The 26033-nt window shown below is 54.1% G+C and overlaps 3 protein-coding genes across 5 annotated transcripts in view; 2 read left to right on the top strand and 1 right to left on the bottom strand.

The window, feature by feature from the left end:
• Positions 1-282: 282 nt before the first annotated feature.
• On the top strand, positions 283-3432 carry LOC142035216 (retinol dehydrogenase 12-like). The gene is made up of 6 exons (XM_075037131.1): positions 283-439; positions 1443-1682; positions 1802-1891; positions 1964-2152; positions 2644-2750; positions 2870-3432. Exons 1-6 carry the CDS (start codon positions 283-285, stop codon positions 3062-3064), a joined length of 978 nt encoding a protein of 325 aa, XP_074893232.1. The 3' UTR covers positions 3065-3432.
• LOC142034613 (uncharacterized) lies at positions 3428-5836 on the bottom strand. The gene is made up of 4 exons (XM_075036230.1): positions 5697-5836; positions 5143-5300; positions 4878-5044; positions 3428-4731 (listed from the first exon to the last, which is right to left on the bottom strand). The coding sequence occupies exons 2-4, from the start codon at positions 5291-5293 to the stop codon at positions 3439-3441; spliced, it is 1611 nt and encodes a 536-aa protein (XP_074892331.1). The 5' UTR covers positions 5294-5300; positions 5697-5836; the 3' UTR covers positions 3428-3438.
• A 125-nt stretch (positions 5837-5961) lies between these two features.
• Positions 5962-26033, top strand: part of DCTN1 (dynactin subunit 1) — an 84298-nt gene continuing 64226 nt past the window's right edge. Inside the window, exon 1 of one of the 3 annotated variants that reach the window (XM_075034085.1) lies at positions 5962-6078. Coding sequence is in view for 1 of the 3 variants with exons in the window: in XM_075033992.1 (XP_074890093.1) it covers positions 12245-12247 (3 nt within the window). In the remaining 2 variants the exon portion in view is untranslated. Of the gene's footprint in view, positions 6079-12102; positions 12248-26033 lie in introns of those variants that run through there. The other 2 variants (XM_075034170.1, XM_075033992.1) reach the window with 2 other exon arrangements.

Here is a 26033-nt window from a genome sequence, read left to right on the forward strand (position 1 = left end):
TCCCCAGCCGGTGTGGGCAAGCAGCCCTGGGATGGCACAAGGGACGTGTGTGCGGCTCAGCCTCCTGCCTGCTCTGCCCCTCCCAAGGTAAGAGCCCAGTGAGCCACTTTCCTGCTGGCTGTCCCTTCTCCGCTCCTGGAGGCTTGGCGAGCGGGACGGGACCGTGCCATACCTGGGCGAAGGTTCTCGGCTGACCTCCGGCCCCAGCCGGACTCTGTCCCCCAGCTACACCCTGGTGCCCCAGCCGGACCCCACGCCCCGGCCGGACCCCGTGCCTCAGCCATGGAGCTGCCGAGTGCCTGCAGCCACCCGTGCTGGTTCCTGCTCACGCTGCTCCTGGGGCTGCTCCTCTGGGCCAGGAGGAGACGCTCCTGGGACCCCCGCAAGTGTCCCACCGACCTGACTGGCAAGACGGTGATTGTCACTGGAGCCAACAGCGGTGAGCGGGGACTGGTGGCAGGGGATCGCAGGGCTGCAGGGGTCAGCGTGGGGCTGGGGGGGGTGCAGGACATGGGTGCAGGGCTGTGGGTCCTGCCTGGCCATGGGACCCAGCCACCCTCCTTTTGCAGCTGGAGCCGGGGGTGGTGGCAGCTCCCTGCTCCCCCGGGATGGACAAGGGGCTGGGGGCGCGTGCGTGGGTGACGGCACGATGGGACAGTGCTGTGGGGCGGCTCACTGGGGACACGGGTGCCCCTTCTCCAGCCACTGGACCACACACAGCCTCTGCTTTGGTGGTGCAAACGACTGCAGGAGTGTCTGGGAGCTGGGCCCTGGGCATGCATGGTGCGCTGCTGGTGCCCCATGCCCACAGCCTGCTCGCTCACTCCGGGTGCCATCGGACATCCTCTGCACCGTGCTGACTGATGGCCGTTATGCCGCACGCTCGGGAGCTGGTCGCCGGCGAGCCGCTCCAGCTGGCTGGCGTCCTCTGCCCAGGGGCAGCTCGGCCTCGCTGGGCTCTGGGCACCCCCGTGCCCACAGCCCTGGCCCAGCCTCAATGGCTGGACTCTGCCCCGGCTGGGTTAATGACTGACAGTGCAGTGCTGCTGGGTGGGTTCGGTGGCCGTGGCGGCCATCCTGCTCGCACGGTCCAGGGTGAGCCACCGACCGAGCTGCGGCGAGCTGCCACCTCCAGCTCCTTCCTACACCCCGCAGCGGCTGTCCTGCCTTGTCCCCCTCTCCGCACAGCCACGCTGTGCTGCAGAGCCAGGAGCTCAGCCCTGCTGCCCCCCGCTACCGCCCCCCGCTCTGGTGCTGGGGCGCCCGGGGTTTGGCGCTGGGCTCCTGGCAGTGGCTGAGCTGCCTGGGATGAGGTCCCCCTCCATCGCCCTGCCCTGCCCCTGGGGCTGCCCAGACCCCGGGAATGGGGGCACAGACCCCCAGGAACCCCTTGCCTTGGGGACCCAGCAGGGATCAGCCAGCGCCCGCTCCGTGTGCTGCAGGGATCGGCAAGTGCGTGGCCCTGGACCTGGCCCGCAGGAATGCCCGCACCATCCTGGCGTGCCGGAGCCGGGAGCGGGGCCAGGCAGCGGTGGAGGAGATCCGGGCGGCCACCGGCAACCCTGCGGTGCTGCTGCGGCTGCTGGACACCGGATCGCTGGCCTCCGTGCGCGCCTTCGCCCAGGCTGTGCTGCGGGAGGAGAAGCGGCTGGACGTGCTGGTGAACAACGCTGGCCTCACCGGTACGCGCTGGAGTCAGGGTCAGGCGTCCGCTGCCCACATCTCGGCCCCAGCTGGGGTCCAGCTCCCCGTCCCGCTGTGGCAGGCGATGCCAACCTGGCTCCCGGCCCCATGGTTCCAGGGCTGCCCTTCACCATTACGCCGGAGGGGCTGGAGCAGACCTTTGCCACCAACTACCTGGGACCGTTCCTGCTCACCAACCTGCTGCTGGGTGAGCTGCTGGGGGCTGCTGGGGCCGGGGGGCTCTGGGGACCGCTCCACGCTCACCCCTTGCTCTGTGCAGACCTCCTGAAGGCGTCAGCGCCCGCCCGTGTCGTCAACGTCTCGTCCTTCCGGCACAGCGTGGGCACCGCCGACGGCCGCTACCTCACCGGGCAGGAACGGCCTGGTGGCTTCGATGCCGCCTATAACAGCACCAAGCTGATGAACGTCCTCTTCACCGCCGAGCTGGCACGGCGCCTGCAGGGCACAGGTTGGTGCTGGGCTGAGCCGTGCCATGCCATGCTTAGCTGTTCTGTGCCACGCATGGCCATACCATGCTTTGCCATGTGGAGCTGTGCCTTGATGTACAATGCCCAGCCGTACCCTGCTGAGCCATGCCGTGCCATGGGGCTCCCAGGGAGGGCTGCACCCCAGGGCCATCTGCCCATCCCAACCACCCTGTGCTGCTGTGCCATGACACGGGGGCCGCACGATGGGGCTGAGGGGTCTCAGCCCTGGTAGAGACTCCCTGGGACCCCCCATGCTCCCCGTGGCAGGGAGACTCCTGGCCAGCGATGGCCACGTCCTCCAAGGTGGCCCCGGTGCCGTGGCACATAAGAGCCCCAGCTCTGAGGCTGGGCTTGGGGCTACTGGTGCTGCTCCAGGTGGGATGGCAACGAGGGACCAGGGCCCTGCCCATGCCAGGGTCCCTGTGGCCCCAGCCCTGCACCCCGGCACAGCGCTGACAGTGTGGCTTGGCAGGGGTGATCGCCAACAGCCTGAGCCCCGGCGTGGTGAGCACCAGCATCATGCGCCACTTCAGCTGGGCCGTCCGGGTGCTCTTCGCCCTCATCCGCCCTTTCATAAAGGTGAGCAGGGGCAGACGGCAGGGCCGGATCCTGCCCAGACCTCCCATCCCACGGCCCCAGCAGTGGTGGGGTGGGCGGGGGGCAGCCAGGCCCCCTCCTCACCCCTCTTTGCCCGGCAGTCGGCAGAGCAGGGGGCCATCAGCACCATTTACTGTGCCGTCTCGGAGGAGGTCTCGGGCGTCACGGGCAAGTACTTCGACAGCAACTGCAGGCTGGTGCTGCCCTCCACGGCCGCCCGCGACGCCGGCCTCGCTCGCAAGCTCTGGGAAGAGTCGGAACGGCTGACGGGGCTCACTGATGGCCCTCAGCACTGAGCCGGCAGCAGCTCTGCGTGGGGATGTGGCAGTGCCACCTGGTGCTGCCAGATGCTGTGCTGGGGTCCCTGCGTCTCCCCGGGACATGGGGTCAGATGCTGCCAGGGGGACAGTGCCATGCGGGTGGGGGACAGCCACCACCAAGGAGCTGCCCCAGCCCCGGTGGTGCCAGCACCCCGAAGGACAGCAGAGGGGGTCACCCCACCTAAGCCAGCCCCCTGGCCCCGCAGGCACAGCCCCTAAAGCCCCTTCCCAAGAGGGAGAGGGGCCACAGGGCCCAGCCACGCCAGGACAGCCGCTGTAATGGCGCATAGACTGTGCCGACAGCTGCCGTGTAAATGCTTTATTAAAAAGCCCTGTGCAGCCAGCACCAGCTACTCCCAGGCGATCTCCAGATCCAGCCGCTGTTTCCGCACCGCCTGTAGGAAGCTGTCGTAGTCCCGCCGGTGGATGTCCTGGCAGTGGGACAGGTCCAGGCGGCGCAGGTGGCCCTCAGAGGCCAGCAGCAGCCATACAGTCTGGCTGGACACCCGGCTCTCGGCCAGCGAGAGCTCCTGCAGCTCGAGCAGGGGCGGCCCCGGTGCTGCCAGCACCGTCTGGAACACCGAGTCCAGCGGGAAGGGGACGCCGAGCAGGCGGAGGGTCTGTAGGCGCGGGGCATGGCACAGCAGTGAGGCTAGCGTGGCACGCAGCGCCAGCCCGTGCCGGGCCGAGAAGATGCCGGTGGTGCCAGCCAGGGCTAGGGAGAAGCTCTGGAGCTGGGGGAGGCCGTGGGGCAGCAGGTCAGTGTCCCAGTGGGGTGGCTCGACCAGGGTCTCCCTGTCGGGGTCGGTGTCCGGCGGGGCATGCAGCTCAGCGCTGAAGGCCTGCAGGCCAGGGCAGCTGGCGAGGAGGGCGGCCAAGGAGAGCTCGTCCTGGCAGCAGAAGCCATGCAGGGCCAGGGTCTGCAGGCGGGGGCCCAGCCTCTGCGCCAGCGGCAGCACCTCTGCCAGCACCCGGCCCTGCCGCCCAGCACAGCCCAGGGTCAGCCGGGCTAGGCGGCCCCAGCCCAGCAGCTCCCAGCCGCCTGCCGGGCCGTCCCCCAGCCACACGCTGACCTCTTCGGCCTGGGGACAGACGGCGTGGATGGCGGCCAGGGCGGGCTCCTCCACCTCCTCCACCTGCCGCAGGGGCAGGGTGAGCCAGGGCCCCCCTGGGGCAGCCCCCCGCCGCCGCCCCAGCTCCTCCAGCGAGGGGAAGCCCTCGGTGTCCCCCATACCGTCCAGCTGCCGATCGTGGAGGAGGCGAAGGGCATCCGGCACGGCGCTGTGGGCCAGGAACTTCAGGCACGGCAGGGCCAGCAGCAGGAAGGCCAGCGCCGCGACCATGCCATCCTCCGAGGGCTCCAGGCCGCGGGCCAGCAGGATGCGGAGCACGGGGCAGCAGAGGGACTGTGCCAGCGGGTCATAGGCCAGGTGCTGCAGGGCGCGCGGGGACACCTTCTTGCAGTGGGACACGTCCAGCTCCTGCAGGCGCCGGCAGCAGGAGCCAACGGCCGAGAGCACCTGCACGTTGGCCTGCGTCTCCGCCAGCCCCAGGCGGCTCAGCTGTGGCAGCCCCTCCACCAGGTCCACCAGCATGTCCGCCGACAGTCGGCTGCAGCCGTGCAGGTCCAGGGAGCTGAGGCTCTGCCGCAAGCAGATGGAGCCCCCTCAGCAGGGTGAAGGGGACCCTGACACCCCTTTGTCTCCCCTGCACCTACCCACGGAGGGTGGGCATCCCCTGCCCCCCTTACTGCAGCCCCACGGTCGGTGGGCACCCCCAGCCTGCTGACCTTGCAGCGCAGGGCGACGAGCTGGCCGATGGCGTTGCTGGCGAGGCCGGAGCAAGGGCGCAGGCTCAGCTCCCGCAGGTGAGGCAGCAGGAGCAAGTGGAGTGCTGCCCGTGTCAGGCGCCGGGTCTCACCCAGCAGCCGGATCAGGTCCTGCACCAAACTGCTGGCTGTGAGGGTGGTCGCAGGTCAGCAAGAGCGCACGGGTACTGCTCACCCATCCTCCTCCTCCTCCTTACGGAGGGGGTCCCCAGACCCCATGTCTCACCCAGGTCGTTAAAGGGCCCCATGACGAAGCGGAACTGGTACTCATCCAGGTAGTTCTCGCTGTAGTCCTTCACCCAGATGCTCTGCATGTGCTGGACCAGGCTCTGCAGGCAAAGGCTGCCCAGCGCCGGCACCTCCTTCCTCCTGGGCATCTGGCTGCTGCGGGAGAAAGAGACGGTTGAGCACAGTGGGCTCCGGCCAAGCCAGATTCAAAGCTAACCACGGGCCCTGAGCTACTTGAGCCACAGCAGGTGCCTCGACTTCTTAAGGCCCAAGTTTATTTTGGGGGAGCTTTAAAACCCCCTTTCTGAAAAAAAAAAAACAAACAAACAAAAAAAAACGGGCAGAGAAAAGCCTGTCTGGGTGTGTGCGCGGCCTACACCCAGGCCCAAGGGGTCTACTCGGGTTTTGGGGGAAAAAAACGTGGCACCGCGGGCCAAACGTGCTCCTCCCCCCCCCCCATTCCTCCCCGTCTCGGCGGGGCCCGGGCCCGGGCCCCGCCGAGACGGGGAGGAATGGGGGGGGTGGGGTGGTGGTGATCCCTGGAGCACTTACCAGCGGTTCCACGTCCCGTTCCGCTTCCTTGCCCAGCCCTAACCCCGCCGCACCCCATTCTGCCGGGCCCCAGGGCCCGCCCCGCCGCCCTTTATATCCCTTCGCCCCCGCCATAGCGCGGCCTGCCCCGTTCGGCTTCGCTACCTTGACTGCGCATGCGCGGTGTGGGGAGAGGGCCTCCGTCTTCCCGCCCTTCATGACGCCCCCCCCGAGGGTTGCCCTGTGCCGTGCCTGACGTGAAGCTCTGCTGGCGGTGCGGTGGGGGGGGCGGTGAGGCGGACAGGCGGGCCTCGAGGCGGCCTCGCGGGGGCCTCAGGGGGGCCTCGCGGCGGCCGGTTGAGGCGGCCGGTTGAGGCGGCGCTGGGGAGCGGCCGGGCGGCAGGTACCGGGCGTGGCCTTGTTGGGGGGGGGGGGGGGGGGGGAGAAAGAAGGAAATTTCCCCCCGCCCCGGTGTGTGTGTATATATATATTTTTGGGGGGGGTGTTGTGTTGGTGCTGAGGTGTGTGGGAGGCTGTGTGAGGGGTGGTCGGTGCTGGGGTGGGTGAAGTGTGTCCCTCCCTGTGGCGGGGGTGTGGGGTTGGTGGTGGTTGGGGGGGGCATTCCCTCCCGTGGGCTGGGGGCTCGGTGTTGGGGTGCTCCCCCTGAAGTGGAGCAGAGGCTGAAGGTTGGTTTGGGGGGATCCCAACCCCCGTGGGGTGTCTGAGGTGGGGGGGGGGGGCAGTGCTGAGGAACTCTAGCCCCCATGGAGTGTCTGGGGTGGGGCAGTGCTGGGGGACTCCAGCCCCCGTGTGATGTCTGGGGGGGCTGTGCTGAGTGGGGGGACTGGCAGCTACAGAGCAAGGCTGCGTCCTGGCTCTGTTGCCTCCCCCCGTGTGGTAGCTCAAGGTTTCTCATTATTTGGGCCCCACCACAGAGGTGGGGAGCAGCTCTGTGGGGAGGGGGAGCACCTGTCCTGGTGGGCACTGAGCCCCCCACCTTAGGGTCCCTGTTGCTAGCACTGTGCTCACACAGGCAGCATGGGGCTCACAGCGGTGCTGCGGGCAGAATCTTTGTTCCCGTCCCCTGCTCTGGAGCCCCCCTGACCCCTCAGTGGGCTGCGGCACTGCTGGGGAAGGCTGAGCACAGCCGTTTGTCGTGGCACAAGCGCCTATGGCCCTGATAGCGTTGCCCGGCTCTGGGGGGGGTTGGTCATTTGGAAGAAGGAGACCTTTGCAGCGGTCATCTGAGACCAGGGACTAAACACGTGAGTAGCCTCTAGAAACAAAGATTCTGTTTCATGCAGATGTTTCCAGCAGCAAATAGAAAGACTGATGAGGGCAGGTCCAAGAGGCCGGTGGGCCTTGAGGAGTGTTACAGGAGCAGAGCTGTCAGTATTCAGAGACACTCACATTAACCTTTTTTTTTTTTAAAAAAAAAAGTAAGTGTCACCTTTCACTTTAATCAACTACTGTTTGTAGCTACATGTTTTGGGGTTTGTTTCCAGTGTAATTCACCTTTTACCTCAGTGTGGTGCTGGAAACCTTCAGTCCGTCTGAGAAATGGTGGCCAGCTTCCTTGCACAGGGTGTGGCAGAACAGTTCCATGGCAGACTCGTTTGGGATGAAGGAATCTGCACCACAGGAAAAAAAACCCCACACAGTCACTGTGGATTGCTTGTGGAAACTCCTCTGCTAGCACAGTAAAGACAGAGCTCGTTTTGCAGTCGTAACCCTTAATGTTAACTTTAAATGTTCACCAAGCTGGAGCTTCTTATTTGTGAAACGCAAGGAAATCTCGCTTCTGAGCAGAGCGTGGTTTCCAGCCCCTCCTGGCAGCAGGTACTGCTTGCAGAGCTGTTTTGACCTGTGAAGGTGTCTGTGCTGGGGAATGGGAAGTTCGTATGGATAACCTGCATCTTCCCCATCTGCATGAAATACTGGTTTGAAATTAAAGGTTGAGCCAAAACATTATGAGAAATGAAGAGAAGATTTAAGAAATAGCATTTAAGAAGGAGTGTAAATTGCACAAGCTGGAGGGGCCAGCTTTTGGATTGGAAAAATTTGGATTTGGAGGAGGGGCAGGAGTGACTCAGCCTTTGGATAATTGATAAGTGGGCTAATTTGCATGTGTGCATTATGGCTGTTTAGCAGCCAAGAAGAAAAGCAGAATTGCTAAGGCCAAATATTTCCTTTCATGTAGTCTAGTAAAGATCCACTATAGCTTTTCTAGCTGAGAATTCTGTCTCTTGGGTACATGAAAGTACAAACTGGAGCCCTCGTTAGTCTGCAGAATATTTGAATAATTGATCAAATTAAGGCTGGGCCACGTACGTCTGTTTGTAGTCTGCGAGGTTGTAGGGCGTGTTTTAAAAGCTGTGCGTCTGCCCACGTGTAACACTGGTGCTTAGCATTGCTGTGTTTAATCGGTGTCTTCAATTTTTCTGATCAATGCATTTATTTTTGCCTTTGAAGGAACTAATTTTCCCCTCTGCAACGTGAGGGACACGAGCCCCACGTTTGAACTGTGTCACGGAGCGTCCCTCACGCTCAGCTCAAGCGTACCATGGCTGCGGTGGTACTGCCTCGCACTGCTGGCACTGCCGCGGCGTCACCCCACGTCTGCCGTGGCCTCGTGCTGGGGGCAGCGGAAGAGCCAGTCCCGTGCCCTGGCAGTGCAGAGAGGTGGATATGCGAAGAAAGAGCGCCGTGTCTCTGCTCCAGGGGTAAAGCAGTGCTCCAAGAGGGTGCAAACCCTCAGAGAGGAGACCGGTCCCGGCGCTACCGTGTTCTCTTCCCAGAGACACCAGTGTAATCCCTCTTCCCTGCTCACTGGCACTGCTGCCTACTCTGCCAGCCTCCCCCAGAGGAGTTTCCCCAAAACATTTGCCAGGTGCATGTGAGCTGAGGAGCTGTGCCAGGCTTTTGCTGTTAAATGCGTCTTTCATTGTGTCAAGGCAGTAAGTTTTGGGTGGTGACATGCTGCTGTTCTGTTGCAGCTGAACTGTCTGGGGGTCGTTCCCTCTGGCTGCACCCAGCGGCTCTGCCAGGTGAGAGCCTCTTGATTCTAAACCTCTTCTTGCTAAATTATACCTTTCTTTGTGGCTTTGCTGACAACATGCTATGTCAGTAAATCATGGCTGGTTTCACAGACAGGATAAGCTCCTGCAGTGTGCATCAAGCAAAACCTCTCTGTGCATAGAGTCATTGCATTCTGCAGCATTGCAGAGACGAGCACAAAACTCAGCACAGCACTTCTTGTGTTTTTGTTAACAAAACTCCTAGTTCATTTATGTTCGGCACGAGATTCCCTGTGCTATGCCTGGTGGAGCTCCCTGCTGTTAGCCGTTGATTTCACCAGGAAGGGCTGGTCTTTAAATAGGATGTGGGTGTTATGTTTGGTTGTTTGTTTTTTTTTTAAGATCCTGTCAAGGTCTTGCTGCGTAACCTTGGACCAATTTCTTCTTTCCTTTTCTTTCTCCCTCAGTTCCCAAACATGAAGCTGAGACAGTGACTGTGACCTACTTCACAGGCACTCAGGAGGGTGTCTTGCTAAATTAAACAGAAGGCACTTTTAAGTTCCTTAGAAATGTTTGAGGGGGAGCAATGAGCAATTTTAGTTTATTTTTAATAGAAGGGAGGCTTCAGGAGCTACAGCTTTGGGAACTGAGGCTTTCCTTTGGGCGGTTCTGTTGTACTAAGGCACAATAAAGCCCCAAATACCAAGTGGGGCTTGCGGAAGCTAAATTGCAGGGGCTTTTGCACCCCTTCCTAAAGAGTTTGCAAGTCTGTCTTGTTTCTTTGAAAAACACCTAAAGAATGCAGAACAGTAAGGAAGAAAACGGGCCATGAACATGCAGGGACTGTCGTAGCTAGGCACGCAGCTGTTTGGCTAGATCTTCCTCCTGGTGCAGCGAGGAGTGCTCTTCTGCCAGGTTTTTGATTGATTTTTATGGATGGTAAAATGACTTGCAGCCCCAGAGAATGCCACCGCAGATCGGTGAGAGGGGGCATTGTGCCTCACTGTGGGTGCCCTCAGTTACCTGCCCTGTGAGGGAAAGGGGGCTTGCTGGCCGGGAATTCCATAACGAGTGAAGGAGAGAAGTTTGTTAAGGATGATAATTGCTCAGAAAAGAAAGAAAAGGCAGTTGTATGCATGCTGAAATGCACCAGCTGCTTTTCCAGCAGCTGGTCAAAGTCTCACAAGGGATAAACAGTTTTGGTTGTTCTAAATCTTTGAGCAGTAAAGCAGAGCAGGCATATATTTAAATCAGCTTTTCTTGATGTAATTAAACCCAGGGAAGGCTAAATGGCACAGACGCGTTGATGGCTGGGACTGGGTGACTGTGGAAGGGTGCTCAGCTGTGAAATAATGAATGAGTTGTTTTGATGGAGATGAGCTAAAATCGACTGACCTCCTCCTGCTACCGGGGAGCCGGGGCTGGTCCGCAGCATCCTTTGCTTTTCGGTCCGTTGCCATGGTTACCATCTCCCGGGCGGTGCTGCTGGTGTATTGATTGCGATCCGGAGAGTTTCGGTTTTAGCTAAAAAGAAAAGAATTAAATTTGTGGTGTAAGAAACATCAACCGGAGGGTGCTCCTGCGTCCTTGAGCGGCGTCTGCCTGGCTCGGCTGCGGTGCGGCTGAGGCTGTGCAGTGGTGCAGCTGTGCAGGGCGCAGGCTCGCAGCGCCTGCCTGCCGGGTCCTAGTGCCTTGGATCCATTCTGGCTTGGAAATTTGGTGTGGGTGCCCTGCGGCAAGTGCGACACTGGGCTTGGGCGACGGCTATGTCCCCTCCTCCGGCGGCCTGGCTGCGTGCGGGGCTGCCGTTTGGTAGCGACGTGCGGGACACCCGGTTCTGATGACCTGTTTTTGAATAGGCGAGGGGTCCGGAAAACTTTTCTCCTGGTGCTTGGGTGGCAGTGTGGCCTTCAGTGGGCGAGCTGCTGTTGTGTCCCGGGTGCTGTGCCAAGCGCTGGGGTGCGGGGGCACAAGATTTGGGTGTTTTCTGCTTTCTCTTCAAAGGTGGTGCCTGTCCCTGCAAACCCTGTTTCTTATCGTCAGGCAGTCGTGGTTCAAACACCAAAACGCATTGGATTATGTTGTTTACAAGTGACACAGGCTAAAGTGCTTTATTTTAGGTGGTGAACGCCTCTAACAGAGGAGTGGCTGTGTGGCTGGTCTAGTGCCTGCATCGCTGTGGTCTGCAGCAGCCTGAGCTGCAGACGAGAACCTTCCTGTGCTGTAGGTGTAAGGGGACAGGACGAGCAATGCTCTGTGCTCCAAAAAGACACAGTCTAAATATAAAATGGTACATGTTGGGATATGGACACATGGAAAATATGAAGAATTTATGGGGAAGTAACGGTCAGTGTGGTGGGCTTCAGTCTCACTATAACAACACAGTATCAGTCATCCGTTACTGGATGTCATTGCAAAGGAGAACTTTAATTAAGGTTTTTAATGGCTCAGCAGATTCTCCTCTGTATTATTGGCCCATATAGGTAGCTCTTGGGAGACAGAAATAAGACTGTATTCCTACTAGCAGTGCTGGAACAGGAGCTGGAGTTGAGATTTGCTCTGGCTCTTGCACCAACCACAGGGCTGAAATTTGCCTTTCATATACCTGCCCATTGCACTGAACAGTGCTGACTTTCATAACCGAGAACAAACCTCAAAGAGGAGGGAGCTGGTACAGAGGTATAACTGGGCAGATCGAGTTCTCCTTGCAATCGTTCCACTTCTCAGGAAGAATAGAAAAGAACCCAGGCTGACTTCCAGGTCACCTGGGGGAGTATGCATAGCTTAGAGTTTAATTAAAAAAGTCTTAAACTCAGCAAACTCGATCTGAATTTATATTGACACAATATAAGACAGAAACCTGAAGTGCTGTTTTTAAAATTTCTTTTCTGAACACAAGTTTACTGGAAAATTAAGCTGCTTATAAATCAAAAAGAAGCTTTGCTGAAGCAATTTCATGGGGAGATGTGTGTGTGTATATAAAATATATATATATATATATAAAAAAATACACTAAGATGGAATTTTGCTCTTCCTAAATAAATAGTGGGGAGTTTTCTGCAGGTTTTTGAAAATTCCTGCTCAGTTTGCTTAAACTGAGTAAGCTGTTAGTGTTCAAGCTACCTGGCTCGTGGACTGTTTCTTATCCCAGATTTCAGCAAAAAGTCTGAAGGTTCTAAACTCAATGTTCCTTGGCCTTTTTATGATAGTTTTTCTGTAATGATGATTATTACATTGAAAGTTTGGGCAGCTACCAGACAATTGTTGTGGGTCCTAACAAAGCTATGGCTGCGAACAGCATGCAGGATGGCCCATGTCCCTGGGGAGGAAGGGTGCTACAGCATCGGTGCCTTACCCATAAAGGGTGATGTGCAGAGATCTGTAACATTTGCCACTTTTTTGCAGGTGAATGAAGATTGCCCCAAACTTGGGTAAGAATGACCTTGATGTGTGAAGTATTCCCCAAGCTGACCTAGTTCAGTCTCCCACGCGAATATATGTCTCCTGAGTTTCTCTGACTTGGATTTGTGAACAAACACACAGGCAGCTTTTATGGTATGTGTTATCACCTAATAAACACCTAAATGCTGGAGAAGGGGCTGTGCTGGGGTTACTGCTCACTGCACTGGTCCCTTCCCTGGTGTGCCGGCCCCTGCTCAACACGCTGCCTTTGCCTGTCCTTGCTCTGGAGTTCTGGCTTTTCAGCACTGAGGGTGCAAGGAGGTCTGCTAGAACCATTCCTGCTTGGGACGCACAGTGCCCTATTATAACAAGAAATTTTCTTGCCGGTACTCTAAAAGGTGAAGGTGGATCTGGAGGCAGGTAATCTGCTTGCCCAGCAGCTGATGTTGCTTGGGAATAAACTACGCCAGTGGACTGTCAGAGGCTTGGGCTTTATTGTGTGCAGTTGAGATGAACTGGGCAGGAGCTGCCTTGAGTGCAGCTGGGGATCAGGCAGTAGGAGGGGAGACCATAGTCTTAATTAAGGCTAGTGTTTCCTATGATTTGCTAAACTAAGTTTATTTCAAACAGTAAATTTATTTCAAAGCTTTAATATGAATCGGAAAATTGGGTATGTTTTTGTGGAAAAGGGGATGCTGTATTTTCTGGTAGCTGTGGCAGCCTCTGGAAATGCCAGGAAGATTTATTCATCATAGTTATTTTGTTTGGTTGAAACAGCAGTTCATCCCAAAATGACAGTGTCTGAGTTTGGAGAAAAAATTAAATTGTTTTCCTCTCTATAGAGCAGGCTTTGGGCCGAAATCTACTGGTTCTACAGAGGCTGCAGCAGCCAACAGCCAGCTTCATCTTAAGGATATTTTTCTTGTTTGCACTGATTGCTTAAGACCGACTCAAAGTGCTTTAATTACAGAAAGCTTTACATATCCCCATGTAATGCAGTTACAGTTAACTAATAAAACTACTGTCTAACCTTGGCTTCTTGTCTTTCTGTCAAGTTTTAATTTTCATCCAAAGTCCACATAGTAAATGAGAAATTAAAACAGAAAATGGTGAATGGTGCTACATAATGGTGTTATGTTAAGAAATGGTACCTCCTTGAAGGTGTCGATATTATATCCTGCTGGTTGGCAAAACAGTGATTTTAATGTTCAGCCTCCATCTGTTCACAAACGCATTTTCAAAGGCTCTTGCTTTTTTGTTTATACTTATTTCAGTATGGGTTTAGGAAATCTCAATGCAAAGGGTTGGAGTTGGTACGTTTTATGTCCTTGCTGTGGTCTGGGGCTGTAAAGACCCTCCAACACTGCAGCCAAGCAGCCTCCACACATCCCCCACCTTCTGACCACCGCGTTCCAGTGGTGAGGGTGGGAGAAGGAGGATGGGTAGGCGCAAGTGCCTTTTGGCAGACAGAAGACCCGCTGGTAGAGTTGGGAAAAGCGTGGGGTCTGGGCTCAGAGATGTGTCCTCCATTGTCTTGTGGGTGTGGGAAGCTGGGGTCCCCGAGCGAGAGGGAGTGCAGAGCCCTCTAGTGCTGTGGGGTTGGTGGTCCCTAGGTGAGCTGGGCTCCTGGCAAGCCTGCTCCAGCAGTGTGCATTGGCTCTAGCGTGGTGCTTCTGGCGCTTTCGGGTGCTGGGCTCTGGCACTTTCAGGCGCTGCTGTTGGGATCTCTTTCCTGTGTCTTGCCCTCGGAGGGAACAAGTGTTTCTTGCTGCTGTTGCAGCTTTTCCTGGGCGGCCGCCTGGCCCGCTGGCTTTGGGCCAGTTAGGGTGGCTTGCGGGGTGCCGAAGTTTGGCATCTCTCGAGGGCTGGTGTCTTTGGGTGGCAGAGGTGCGCCCATCAGCACGAGGTGTAGGTGGCTCTGTTCTCGTTCTTGACTTGTTTCAGTAGCTGTAGGACTTTGGTGTTCCGTGGGAAGCTTTCAGGGAGCTCTGGTGGAGCATCACTGGCAGTCAACACTGTCTGCCGTAGTTCCAGTCCTTCTGTAGCATTGTGTGTTTTAAGAGGCTCCTTTGAAAATGAAGGCAGGTTCCAGTCTTGGCATTGTAGTGACAAAGAGAGAGTGTGCTTTGATTGCTACGAGCCTGCCCATGCTCGAGCAAGTAGCTTGAATGGTTTCTAATATTTTAATTTAGCTTTAAGTGACCTGAAATCGAGGCTTCTTCCCCTTTCTTTGTTGGTAGCTTTTGTATAGACTGCAGAGGCTTAAAATTGCTGCGAATTTATTGTCCCTCTTGGGGTTAATCGTAGGCTTGTTTTAAATGTAAAATGTTTTCCAGTTATGCAAAACTGGTTTTAGCTTTCTAATGAAACTGTAACGAGTCCCTAATTGGATATTAGAAACTCAGTATGTGTTCTTACTGGAAATACCTTCACTGCATACTCCTTTGTGTTGCTTCATTCACCCAGGTTTGATTTCCATCACTGCTGTGTTTGTGGGTGATAGTGAGGGGAAACTGGGCAATTTGATGTAAGCTCGTTCATTGATGCCAGTGGTGGAAGCCCAGGTGGATCTGCGGTGCCCCACCACCTGCCAGTTCGTTGTCAGTCATTAGGGTACTGGCTGCTGAGCTGACTGGTAGAGTGGGCTCTGTTGGGATGCTTCAGGGGAAAATTTCTGTGTTTATGTGGGAAAAACTCCCTTGCGCTTCAGGTTTAACATGGAAAACTAGGACTGGGGAGGAGGGAGAAATTAGTTGTGTAGCATTTGCCGTTTTCTTTTTAAAGGGAAAAATACTCTTTTAGCTACAGCTGGTCTTGCTGGGAGGAAAGCCTTCCTGATGTTTAGTAGTATTTTTCTTGTTTCAGCGTATGTCCTGTTATTCCTAGGGCTCTGTGGGAAGAACAGTGGTAAGTTCCCGTCCCTTGAGAGGGGAAAGTGTCCCATATCACCCGTTCCCAGGCTGCTACAGGACCATTCACCCTTCTGCACTTTCTGAAGTCCCTCTGACATTCTGTGCTGTTTCCCAGTTTCCTTCGTACTTAGAGGAAAGGTTTCTTTAACTTCATGTCCCTGCTTGTTGTTCCAGCCTCTCCTTCAAATATAAACACCACTGTCACTCTGCTGGGGTTAGCACCCTTCAAATATTTGTGCAAGACGGCCATGTCCTCTGTTCAGCCAAGGGCTGTGTCCACAGTTCTCATATGTCTCGTGCTGCAGCCAGCTGCTTCTCTGGCTCTGCCCCAGCCTCGGAGGCCTAGGTCACACAGGAAAACAGATAAAACTTTAGTATTTAGATTCCAGATTTCCTGAGTCTGCCCCACACCTTGATCACAAGAACCTTTTTTCCTCTTATATTAAACTATATGTATGAAAGCAGCCTGAATCAGCGCTTCCCCCAGGGCTCTTCCCATCCCCAACACCAGTAACGGGTTTCTCTTCCATTTCGGGGGTGCAGCTCTGAGTTACCCTGCCATCGTCCGATCTTGAGCTAGTTTGCTGCTGTTGTTCCGGGGCAGACAAGTGGCAGCCTCTGCTCCTGAGCCAGGACTGAAGCTGAGCTGTGTGCAGGGTTCTATGGTCAGGCACGTACCAGATTTCCACTCTCCTGGAGACTTGGAAGTGTGCTGCTGCATCTCCCAGTCTGAGGGAAGTGCTCAGGGCTTGCCTGGTTCTGCAGAGATGCAGCGTGTAGATAGATAGCTCCCTCATTGGTAAAATCAAGTGGACCTTGGCTAAAAAGGAAAAAAAATACAATAAATGGAGTGGATGTAGTTTGTGCTAGGGAAGAGCATGGCACAGTGTCTGTTCTGGGTCAGAGCAAAAGCCCATCTTGGCCAGGAGCCTGTCTTAACAGTGGTCAGTAGCGGCTGCAGAGGAGAAGAATATTAGAAAAAGGTGAAATATGGTGATGTTTCCTCCAATGTAACCTCCCAGATTCTTGCAGTGAGTTGCTGGAGACTTCCAAAGCTGGAGGTGGTACTTCCCTCTGTGGTTAAAAGCAGCACTTGACAGATTTTCTAAAAGGGAAAAATTTTGGTTTAATACTTACTAGAGAGAAACCACAAGAGTCTTAGTCTTGTGAGCCTGAGCAGAGTAGGGAGCGTGCACAGTCCTTGTAGAGGAATGAGGGAGATTTGACAGAAGGGGTGTTTTTAGCCTGGTTTTTTTTTTTTTTGTCCCACAGCTGTTGGATTTGTTGGATGTGACCTGGAGACACCCCCCATGCACCAAAACCATCTTCACTGCCAGGAGCTGCAGCAGTGATGCCTCCCACCCCTCCTTCGTTTCATTTATGGATCAGTGCAGGAGGAGTACTGTGATCCTCTTCCCAAAGTGGTTGGCTTTGGTCATACTGCAGTCGGCAGAGAAAGACAGAGTGACCTGATCTGGGACAAACTGCCTGTTTCTGACCAGCCAACGCATCACTGTCTGCTCTTTCCAGCCCTCTTTGGTGTTGCTTTGCATTCCTCTCTTCTGGTGATCACTGTGGTTTGGCCTGTCCTTCTCCAGAGTGGAGGTTTTCAGGCAGAGCTTTGGGAACCTTCGCCTGACAGGTTGTGCAGATGCAAAAGTATTTACAATGCGTGGGAAGGCTGAGAGAGGCTGGAGTTCGGGTTCCTCCTGCTGCACTGGCTCAGCCGCACGGGTGCAGGGCTAGCTGAGCTGATGCTAGTCTCAGTTTTTCATAATTTCATTGTGTTCAACTAGTTTTGGTTGTGTTTGACTTGGGTTTTCTTCAAATAATGCAGGTTTTGGCATCTAATGTCCTTGATCTCTCCTAGAGCTGACAGAGTTGAAGGGAGTGGAAAGACACTTGTGCCTTTTTGTAACTTTCTGAGAGACTTAGGAAGTGACGAACAGGTTTTAACTTCGCTTTTGTGCTGGCTGTCTGGAGTAACGTGGAGTAGGTCTGTTGACTGCAGTGTGCTTCTCCAATGGATAATTTAACCTTTGCTTTGCATGAGAAATATAATTGTGCTTTGACAAAACCCTGTGGCTTTTCAGAGTGGTCTTGTGGAGCTCCTGGAGCAGTGGCAGGGTTTTCCCATCCGGTGGGGAGTGCCTCTCCCGGTTTGCCCGGCAGGTGTGGTTATCCTTCTGTTTGCTCGCTGTGGGCAGTTTGTAACTGTGGTGGTCAGTGAGTGTCTGGGGTTGCTCTGGTTGAGTTCTTGGTTGTTCCTGTGATAAAGTCCTAGTTTCTAGCTAAGTTTTTGTTGTTCATCCCTATTGTATGTCTTTTAAAGTTCATTCCTTTCAATGCGATTGCTGTATCCTTCAAGACCACCTGCTTCATTTTGTGAGATGTTCTGGTCTTCCTCTATCTGAATGTGCCACCCCCTGTTCAGTGCCATGCTCTGCCTTTTTGGTGTATATCTGTGGTTTTCAAACTTTTCTGCCTGGTTCCTAAAGCAAAGTTTCAGTGCAGGTACTGGCATCAAGATAGCTGATGTGAAGCTTGCATTTCTTACTTGCCTTTCATAGAATAGTTAGGAGTCATCTGCAGCAGTGCAGGAAACAAGGGATCAGAGGATATGTTCATTAATACAAGGATTCCGAAAAATTCAGCCCCCATATTGACCTATCAAGAACTTTCCGAGCAGGTTCCTCTTCACCCTCTTAAAAACTTCCTGATGACATTGGGTTTTTCCCTTCAGGTAGTTCATTGCCTTTGTTATGGTCACTGCAATCAGGTGCTAAAATAGGATGCAAACAGTCATAAAAATTCATGGTGCGACCCCTGTTTTGGAGAGGGCCGCATGTGTTGGTGTCCCGGGAGGGGACGGCTGGGCGCAGGATCCCAGGCTGCTGGTGGGTGCTGGTGTCTTGCAGGTGTGGAGGAAGCTGCAGCACGAGGTGGCTGGGCATGGTGGCTTGCCAAAGCCCCTCTGTTAGCCTCGCTTGCTGTTTCACAGGCAGCAATTAACGCTGCAGACAGCTCTGAGAAGAGGGTCTGATGACTTCAATTAGACATCTATTCAGATCAATCAGGGAAAGAACAATTATTGATTTTAAAAAATGCCCCATGATTAACTGTTTGGTCTCCATGCCTCCCATCTGCCTGCGCTGTGGTTGCGTGCACACCTTTACCTGGCGGTGCCGGCGTGCCGTACGCGGCTGGGGGGTGTTGGGGAGAGAACCTGCATCATGGTGTTATTTTCCCTCAAACTTTGCCATGGAGGGATGTGGTGTCAGGGCAGGCGGGAAGAGCAAGGTGTGGCTGATGGGGACAAACCTTAGCAATTGGCAAGGGGGACGGGAGGCACGCCGAGCGCTCCTATGGTGGTGTCCAGACGCATCTTGGTCGGCTCCAGGCTGGAGGAAATTAGGGTGGCCCCTGCCCAGCACCCAGCAGTGGGTGCTGCCTGCACAGCAGGACAAGCAGGAGGAGGCTTTGTCCTTCCCGGTGCCCCGGCGCGGGTGGGCGAGCGGCGGCTGTGCCAGTGGCCAGCCGGGGCCTTACCGTGACTGAGCTGAGGCCGGTTGCCTTTCCTCCTGCAGCTCTACCAGGAGCTGGGTAGCGTTAGGACCCAGCGAGCTGGCAGTGCCGGTGACAAGTCTGGAGCAGCACTAGCGCAGAGTAGTCTCCATCAGCTGGGCTGGATTTTTGTATATCCCTGTATTAAAGAATCCTCTGCCAGAGAAGGGCTTTTTCCCCTTTCTGTGCGACCCAGCAGAGCCTCGCCGGGGGGACACAGCGATGGTTAGATCGGCTGAAACGTGAAAAACCTCTGCTGACTTACCGCTGGCCATGAACTGAGACCATTATCTAAAAATAATAAATCTTTAAAATAAAGAGAGAAGCCAGCGGCAGCATGGCCCAGAGCAAGAGACACACATACAGCCGGGTAAGTTGGGGGGAGGGAAACTTATTTACAAACTCCCTGCTATGCTGTTAGATAATATTGTAATGTATCTTAATGCTATCTGTTGCAATGAAAAATATATCTATTTTTATACTGAAATCTAGATTGTGTTTCCTGTGCTTTCATGTTTCTGGAATTTGATATCTTCATCACTAACAATATCTGTTATGATGTACGGTGGGTGGATAAATAGTCTGAATTATATTAGCGGCCGTGTCCTTTTGATTTAAGTTAGTCTGCTTTTGCTGTTAATTATCACTGATAATGCAACGAGGCGTCAGCTGAGCCTCCGGTGATGACAGAATCTTTCTAGGGCTTTTCATCACAAAGATTCGGGGTTGTTTTCCTTTCTGCATCGTGTTTTTCCTTCCTCTTTGCTTATTTTCCAGGTTCATGGTGAGATACTGAGCTTCCGAGTGCCTGAAAATCATTTCCAGGTTTTACCGTATTGCAGTTAACCCTGGGCTGTGCGGTGGGCAGCAGAACCGGAGCCGGGCACCGGCCCTACAGCGAGGCCTTTCTTTGGAGTTTCTTTCTTTGTCGTTTTGTTCTTCCTCGCCGGCGTGGTGACATTGTGTCCCAGACACTTGCTGTTTTGGGGACCGGGCAGCGCATTTTCGGTGTCTCTGTTAGTGCTTGCCAACTTGGCAGAGTGCTTTGTAACTCCAGGGCTGGTTGCAGGGGCGGGAGGGCTGCACTTTGGCAGAGCCGGGGAGGGCAGACCCCTTCCCACTGCCTGCCTTACACCAGGTTCGTGTCCAGCCCGGGGGCTGCCCAAAAAAACCCCCGTGGAGGAGTGTGACCTGCGACTGCTCTGCCTGCCCAGGCAAGGGCGTTGTGCAAGAGCACGGAGCCCAGAGCCGCCCGTTGCCGGTGGGGCGTGCATGTGTGATTTGGTCTCTGGCCGAAACAATTTGCTTGCGTAGTCACAGGCTGCTGAACGGAGCAGCTGCCATTCAGAAAAAGGCTTGGGGCTGCCGGCGATAGTGTGCGGCTGGAAAGTTGCTTTATCCACCCTGTGCGGGTCAAAGTGTGTTTCCGTGCGGGGATGCGGCTGCGGAGCACGCCCCTGGGCTGGGAAATTATGTCTGCAGGCTTACGAAGGCAGACTGCCTGAGCTTCCCAGGCTGTGTGTTTGCTAAATGTTGCTGTTTTCAGTGGGGGGGAGTGGGGCGAAGGAGGTGAAATTTCAAACTGAGTCTTGGCAGTTCTGTCCTGATAACTGCATTGAATTTCGGTCAGGCAGGACAGCAGCTGTGTCTCCTGGATGCGAGCAGGCTTATCTGCGTTTTACTCAAATTGCATTTTGAAATCGGTACCGTGGGGACCAAAGCTGCGCCAGACCTTCCGGCTGGGCTGGAGCGACCGGCTGTCCTGGCAGTGTCTGTACGAGGGTTATAGGGACGTATGGTCATACACCACTGCTGTGGCCGGTGTCGTTGCTGTCAGAAACACGTGAACCATCTGCATTTGACTTCTTGCTCCCCAGATTTGAGCAGAATGAGTACCATGGCAGTGTTTGCACGGTGGGGGCTTCATCCTGGTGATGCCTTGCTGGCTCATCTGCAAGTCTGACAGCGGCAGACTCGCGCCGCTCCAGCTTTTGCTGGGTGAGACAGCAGCCACCCCCACTGTGTCACCGGGTGACGGGTCTGCTCTTAATCCTGGGGTAATCCCCTCCTTTCAATAGGGACGGTATGGCAGCATCACACACTATCTGGTAATAACTAGACTTAACAAAAACTAGAATTCTTTCCAAGTCTTTCCTTATTCCAGCCATGTTGGGTCACATCTTGAATTTGAGGCTAGGAGCATTTTAACCTGTGGTCATGAATCTTGTCATGGGGGCTTTTCAGAGGTGGTTGCTGTGTTCAAGGTTTGGTTGAAACTTTTGATCTGTACTTTGAATGACAGTTTGAGGTTCAATTAGTCATATCTGCACAGAGGGAGGCGTCCCTGTGTGCCGGCGTAATGATGTGAGTCTGGCTTCTGGAAGGAATACAATAAATATTCCTTGGGTTATCCGCTATAATGGAGCAAAACACTGAAACCATCATGCTTGGATGAAACACAGTAGTGACCCAAATCACGCTCAAATCACAAGTCAAGTCACTTGGAATTGCATCCATTTTTCAGTGACTAATAACCAGTATTTTCAAAGAACTGAGGAAATGGTCTGTAAATGTGTGTAATACTTTAAACAGAGGTAAAAATGGGAAAACGTGTTTTTGAGTGGTGCCACCTAGGCAGTTGTGCGGAGCAAGGTCTTCTATTAATGGAGCAGGTGGGCAGTCCAAGTGCAGCCCACATGGCTTGCTCCTCGCCTGGAGGAGGTTTCTTCTCCAGCCCTGTCCCTGCCTGTCCAGTGAGTGGGACGAGGAGCTCCTCCAGGGCTGTGCAATGTGCTCCTCCAAGCATGATGGCTTCCTCCAAGCCACCTGCCTAGGGACTGTCCTGCCGCAGACCGGCCTGGTGCCGCGCGGGCAGTGATGGCTGCTCCGGTGGGTGAGCATTCCTGGTTGCTTCTCCGGCTGCCCAATCCCCACCGCCTCCCCTGTACCCCGAGTTGGCCGTTGATACTCTACGGTGTAGGTTTGGGAGAGTGGGGTGACAGAATGCTGCCTCTGCTATCAGAGTGCACTAATTTCTCATTTCATATAATTTAGCAGCTTATTCACCCTTTAGACCATCGCTGCATGGGAGTGATGATTGAGCTGTTACGAGTTGTCCACACTGATGCTTGCACAGATTTCCCAAGGGCTCCTGTCTAATGGAGAGTCTGTCAGTGGGTGAGTGGCTCTAGGGGGTAACTCTCTGGCCTTGTGTGTGTACCCCTTCTCTCCTCCCGTGGGCTGGTGTCCGTGGGAGCTTCCTACAGCTCTGTGCTCCTCTGTCCTCTTTATTTGCCATCAGTGTATCACCACCTTGCGCTCTGTGCCCAGAATTTGGGTACCCAGAGCACTGGTGTGTCCTGCTGGAAAGGCTGGTATGACCGGAGAGGATGCTCATACCTCCCTTGTTCATTTGGCACTGGCAGAAGATGACCTTTTGGTCACTGGTAGCAGGGGAGAAGTTCCCAAAACTCAGCCCCACCTGAAGTTCCGTCTGTCGGTTTTCCTGGAGAGGGAGCCTGCCAGAGCTGAGGGCAGACCCTGTGGTCTGTGAGGTGCGGCTCTTGAGACGCGCTCTGGCTCTTAGGAAGAGATCAGCGAGGAGCCGGCATGTCGTACTGTGTCTGGAGACCCGAGGACGTTCTGGGTTGTGTCACCGGCTGCTGTGTCGGGCTGTTGTGCTCTGGTGTCCCCAAGGATGACTGACCCCAAGTTTGCTGTATCTCTCACCCCTGCCTCCTTCCTCTGCAGCTGGCAAGGGATCATGACCACAGCTGAGAGGAACAGCTGCAGGTGGGCACCAGCCTCTCTGGCCCACCACCGACCTGGCTCTACCCTTCCACCTCTGCTCGGGAAGGCCATCGGGTCCCCGGTCCACAGTCATCCGTCTGGGAAGGTAGATGGGAATGCACTATTTCTAGCTTGGACAGTTTCTCTCCTTTTAAAATCTGAAATTGTGGTCATCGCATTGTTTTGAGTCTTCATGAGAATAGCAGTCTCCAGTTTAGCCAGGCAGGTTAGACCCTGGCTCATCCAACAACACTGGAGAGCTGAGGCAAGACAGAGTCATCAGAGAAGTCAGCTTGATCCTTGCTTCAGTCCGACATACTGACAACAGTGCAGGTCCCGGCAAGCTGCAACACAAGAGGAAGAAAATGTTGATACTGGTGCGTTGCTCTAAGGCAGGGACAGTAGCGATCCCTGGCCGGGGAGCTGGACCCATGGCTGACCAGGCTCTTTGCAGCTCTGGGTCCGAGTTGCTGCTTACAGTTTTGGTCAGAGCAAAGCCGTGTGTGTTAACCAAACTATGCTCCCCGGCACTGGGGTAAGAGCATGGTGAGCTCCTGACCTTAAGAACTTGGAGATGTTGATGAATGGTGTGAACTGTCATCCTTGCTTTGGAGAAGTGCAACTTGTTCTACTGTCTTATTTCTGGTTAGAAACAAAAGTTAGAGAGCCATCGCCTTGTCTTAAGGGCATGAGTATGTTAGAGGCTTTTTCTGTGCTCTCCCTTCTTTCCTGAATGTTAAGGATTCAGGAAACATTTATATTAAAATTACTGCTGATTGACAAATGGACTTTCAGGATGTAAGTTTTGATAGGTTTCTGTATTGGCCAGACTTACTTGTAGAACGTATGGCACTACCTCCATGTTATCTGTGCTCTTCAGAGGCATAGCTTGATGTTAAGCTCAAGAAGAATTACTGAATTTGAGAATGGATATTGCAGCAATCACATGTGTATTGAATGGGCTGTCTGAGTGGGGCAGCTGGTGTGAGATCTGCTTTGGTGCCGAGGAGCATGGTGCTTCTCAGTTTGAACTGCAGTGAGCAGTGCTGGGAGAAGCAGGTGAAGGCCCTGGTGTGACATTAATGATCTTGTGGAACGATGGTTGAGATCCTGCCCTAAAAAAAGACCTGTGGGTAAAGGGTCTGTGGACGTTTTGTGGGAGCATGCTGTGATGGCGTTATACTCGGTAGGCTTGGCCTTTCTGCTTGAACTCTGTGGCCATGCAAAGAGCCCTTCCCAGGAGTAGGAGGTGTTTCAGTGTTGATGTGAGTTGGGGCAAGTGTTCCACTTGTTCCCTTTGTAATGGCCGTGACCGTACCTGTCACCCCACCATGGTGTCCATTCTGAACCCCTCTGGTCCTAGATGGGTGGCAGTCTGTCCTTCCCACTGAGAGGCGGATAGACTTGGGATGGTCCAGTTTCTGGTGTGTCCTGGGAAGCTGAAGCCGTGGTGCAAAGCTCTGGAGTGGACCTTGCTGAGCCCCTTGAAGTCCTTTTCTACCCCTCATGCTGTGTCCCAGCAGGTTCAGGGAGTACAGAATACTTGTGTACCTTCACATGCATTGTAAAGTAGAGAAACAGACCTTTTTTTTCCAGTTAGCACCACATCCATCCCGTTGACCCAGCAGAACTCCCTCTGTTACTGCAGAAGGGCCTTTTATGTGACCGCTGAGTGACGGAAAGAAGTTTCATCATTGCATCAAGTTGACCACATAAGGATGTGTGAGTGTGGGCTCTACACCCTGATTTATTTATTTATTTATTTGCAGAAGATCATAAAACTTGTAAAAACTGCTCGTAGGAGGCAGAAGGCCGAGGTGCTCTTGTGCAGGGGCCACTCGCTCGCCTCAGGCTGCCCAGCTGCCTGGGGGAGCTTGCTGGCTCCTGCTGAGGAGGAGGAGGAAGAGCACATCAGAGGCAGGTACCGTGCATTGCCCATACCCTCCGGATCCCCATCAACCCCCGGCCCAGCTTGGGGCTCACACTGGTTGTCTGTTTGCAGAATGGGAGCTTTCTGTGGGGTGGAAACACATTTGATCCGGCGGATGTTTCCTACAGACAGTTTCAGGGAGCTGCACCAATCCATGTGTTGCGTGCACATGGTCTTGCAGAAGCCAGGCTGCGTGCCTTGCATGTGCCTGTCCAGGAATTTCCTTCTCCCCAGTGATGATTGTGCCTTATTTTACAGGTAGGGCTCTGTTCTCAAATGCCCGGCAGCCCTTAACTTCTCTAACTATTCTTGGCAAATTTATTTTTTTGTTCTTTTTTCTCAAGTGGGGCTGAGCAGTAACTTACATTAGGAAATCCTTGCTCTGGTAGATATGCATCTTATGAATTTTCCTTTATAATCAGTCTTATTGTTGCCATTTTATTTGGGATGAGTTTTGTATTGGTAGAAGTTATCTTCTAGATTCCCCAAAATCACAATGTGCTAGTGGAGAAGGAGCTTCTGGACTTTTGAAGTGTGATTTGTAACCTCCCCATTTTGTGAATAGTGAGGTCCCACTTAGGAAGCAGAACTGGGGAATAGGGTTAGGGCAGGACACTGTCTGGGGCAGGACACTACTCTGAAAGTTCCTTGGCGAGACATTGTAAGCAAAGTGTGTTTGGAAAAAGTTATTCTGAAATGCTTTTTTGCTGATGTTACAAATTACGGGCTTTCTTGGGAATGGAGGACATGGCACAAGCATACCGTGGAATTAATAAGCTTTCTGTTTTTTAAAATGAAACCTTTTTTGATAGATTTACAAAATTATAATAATTTTATATTTGAGACTGAAAACATGGGTACCTACTTTTGGCAGATTTAATTGCATTAACTTTCCTTATTCAGCACTAATGAGATCACAGACATGCGAGAAAGATGTTAACGACTTGTTTTATTACTTTCTTGTGGTGATGCATACCCATATGTTACTAATTGGCTGCTATGATAATTATAACACCTAACTAATGACCTGAGTGACAAATAAACCCTGAGACTGACCCATGTTCATATAGGCTGAGGAGAGTCACGAGGCAAACCAAGACAAAACTTCTTTGAGATGTTGCTATTGTTAACGAAATCCACTATCTGGAGATGAAATATTGGTAAATAAATCTATTACCTGGAGGTGGACAGTGGCTTGTGGAGCGCAGGGGGCTGCAGCCCTCCCTAAGCCTGACAGCCAGGACTTGGGTGGAGCTTTGGGTTGCATGCTCACGTCTTTCCTGGAGTACGGAAACGCACATGGATCTGTCGGCTTTGTCTCTTCACAAGCCTCTCCAGCCCCGTCCCTGGGCTCAGCACAGGCGGCCGTTGCTCTGCTCGGTCGAGGGAGCACATCCACGCTGCCGGTGGGACTGTGGATGCCAGCACCGCTGGCTTTAAATCCAGCGAACGTGGGCACTGTTAGCAGCAGAGGTGTTGTGTGTGGACTGCTGGGCAGCTGAGGTCCCAGCCGGGCTTCTACAGACCTGGTGAAGTCCGTACTGTGCCCTTTTTGCTGCTGGCCCCACTTGGGTAAGTGAGAGCGTAGCATTGCTTTACAAATGCTCTTGCCCCATTGGGATGCAGGCAGTGTCTGCAGGGAGATGCTCTCTTTGGTCTGGGCAGGGCTTTGCTGGGAAAGGAGGAGGTAAGTTGAGGGAAAGGAGCTAAGAAGCAGCTAATGCTAGTTTGGGCGTTGTTTTTG

This window comes from Buteo buteo, chromosome 1 (assembly GCF_964188355.1).
Source record: "Buteo buteo chromosome 1, bButBut1.hap1.1, whole genome shotgun sequence".
In the NCBI taxonomy this organism is placed as follows: Eukaryota; Metazoa; Chordata; class Aves; order Accipitriformes; family Accipitridae; genus Buteo; species Buteo buteo.

Bases quoted from the DNA above. Each gene is read 5' to 3' on its own strand.
- LOC142034613 (XM_075036230.1), bottom strand. From the start codon at position 5,293: ATGCCCAGGAGGAAGGAGGTGCCGGCGCTGGGCAGCCTTTGCCTGCAG. The intron at 5,045-5,142 runs GTGAGACATGGG...CCACCCTCACAG, and splicing joins GGGGCCCTTTAACGACCTGG to CCAGCAGTTTGGTGCAGGAC. The intron at 4,732-4,877 runs GTCAGCAGGCTG...TGCTTGCGGCAG, and splicing joins TCGTCGCCCTGCGCTGCAAG to AGCCTCAGCTCCCTGGACCT.
- LOC142035216 (XM_075037131.1), top strand. From the start codon at position 283: ATGGAGCTGCCGAGTGCCTGCAGCCACCCGTGCTGGTTCCTGCTCACG. The intron at 1,683-1,801 runs GTACGCGCTGGA...CCATGGTTCCAG, and splicing joins GAACAACGCTGGCCTCACCG to GGCTGCCCTTCACCATTACG. The intron at 1,892-1,963 runs GTGAGCTGCTGG...TGCTCTGTGCAG, and splicing joins GCTCACCAACCTGCTGCTGG to ACCTCCTGAAGGCGTCAGCG.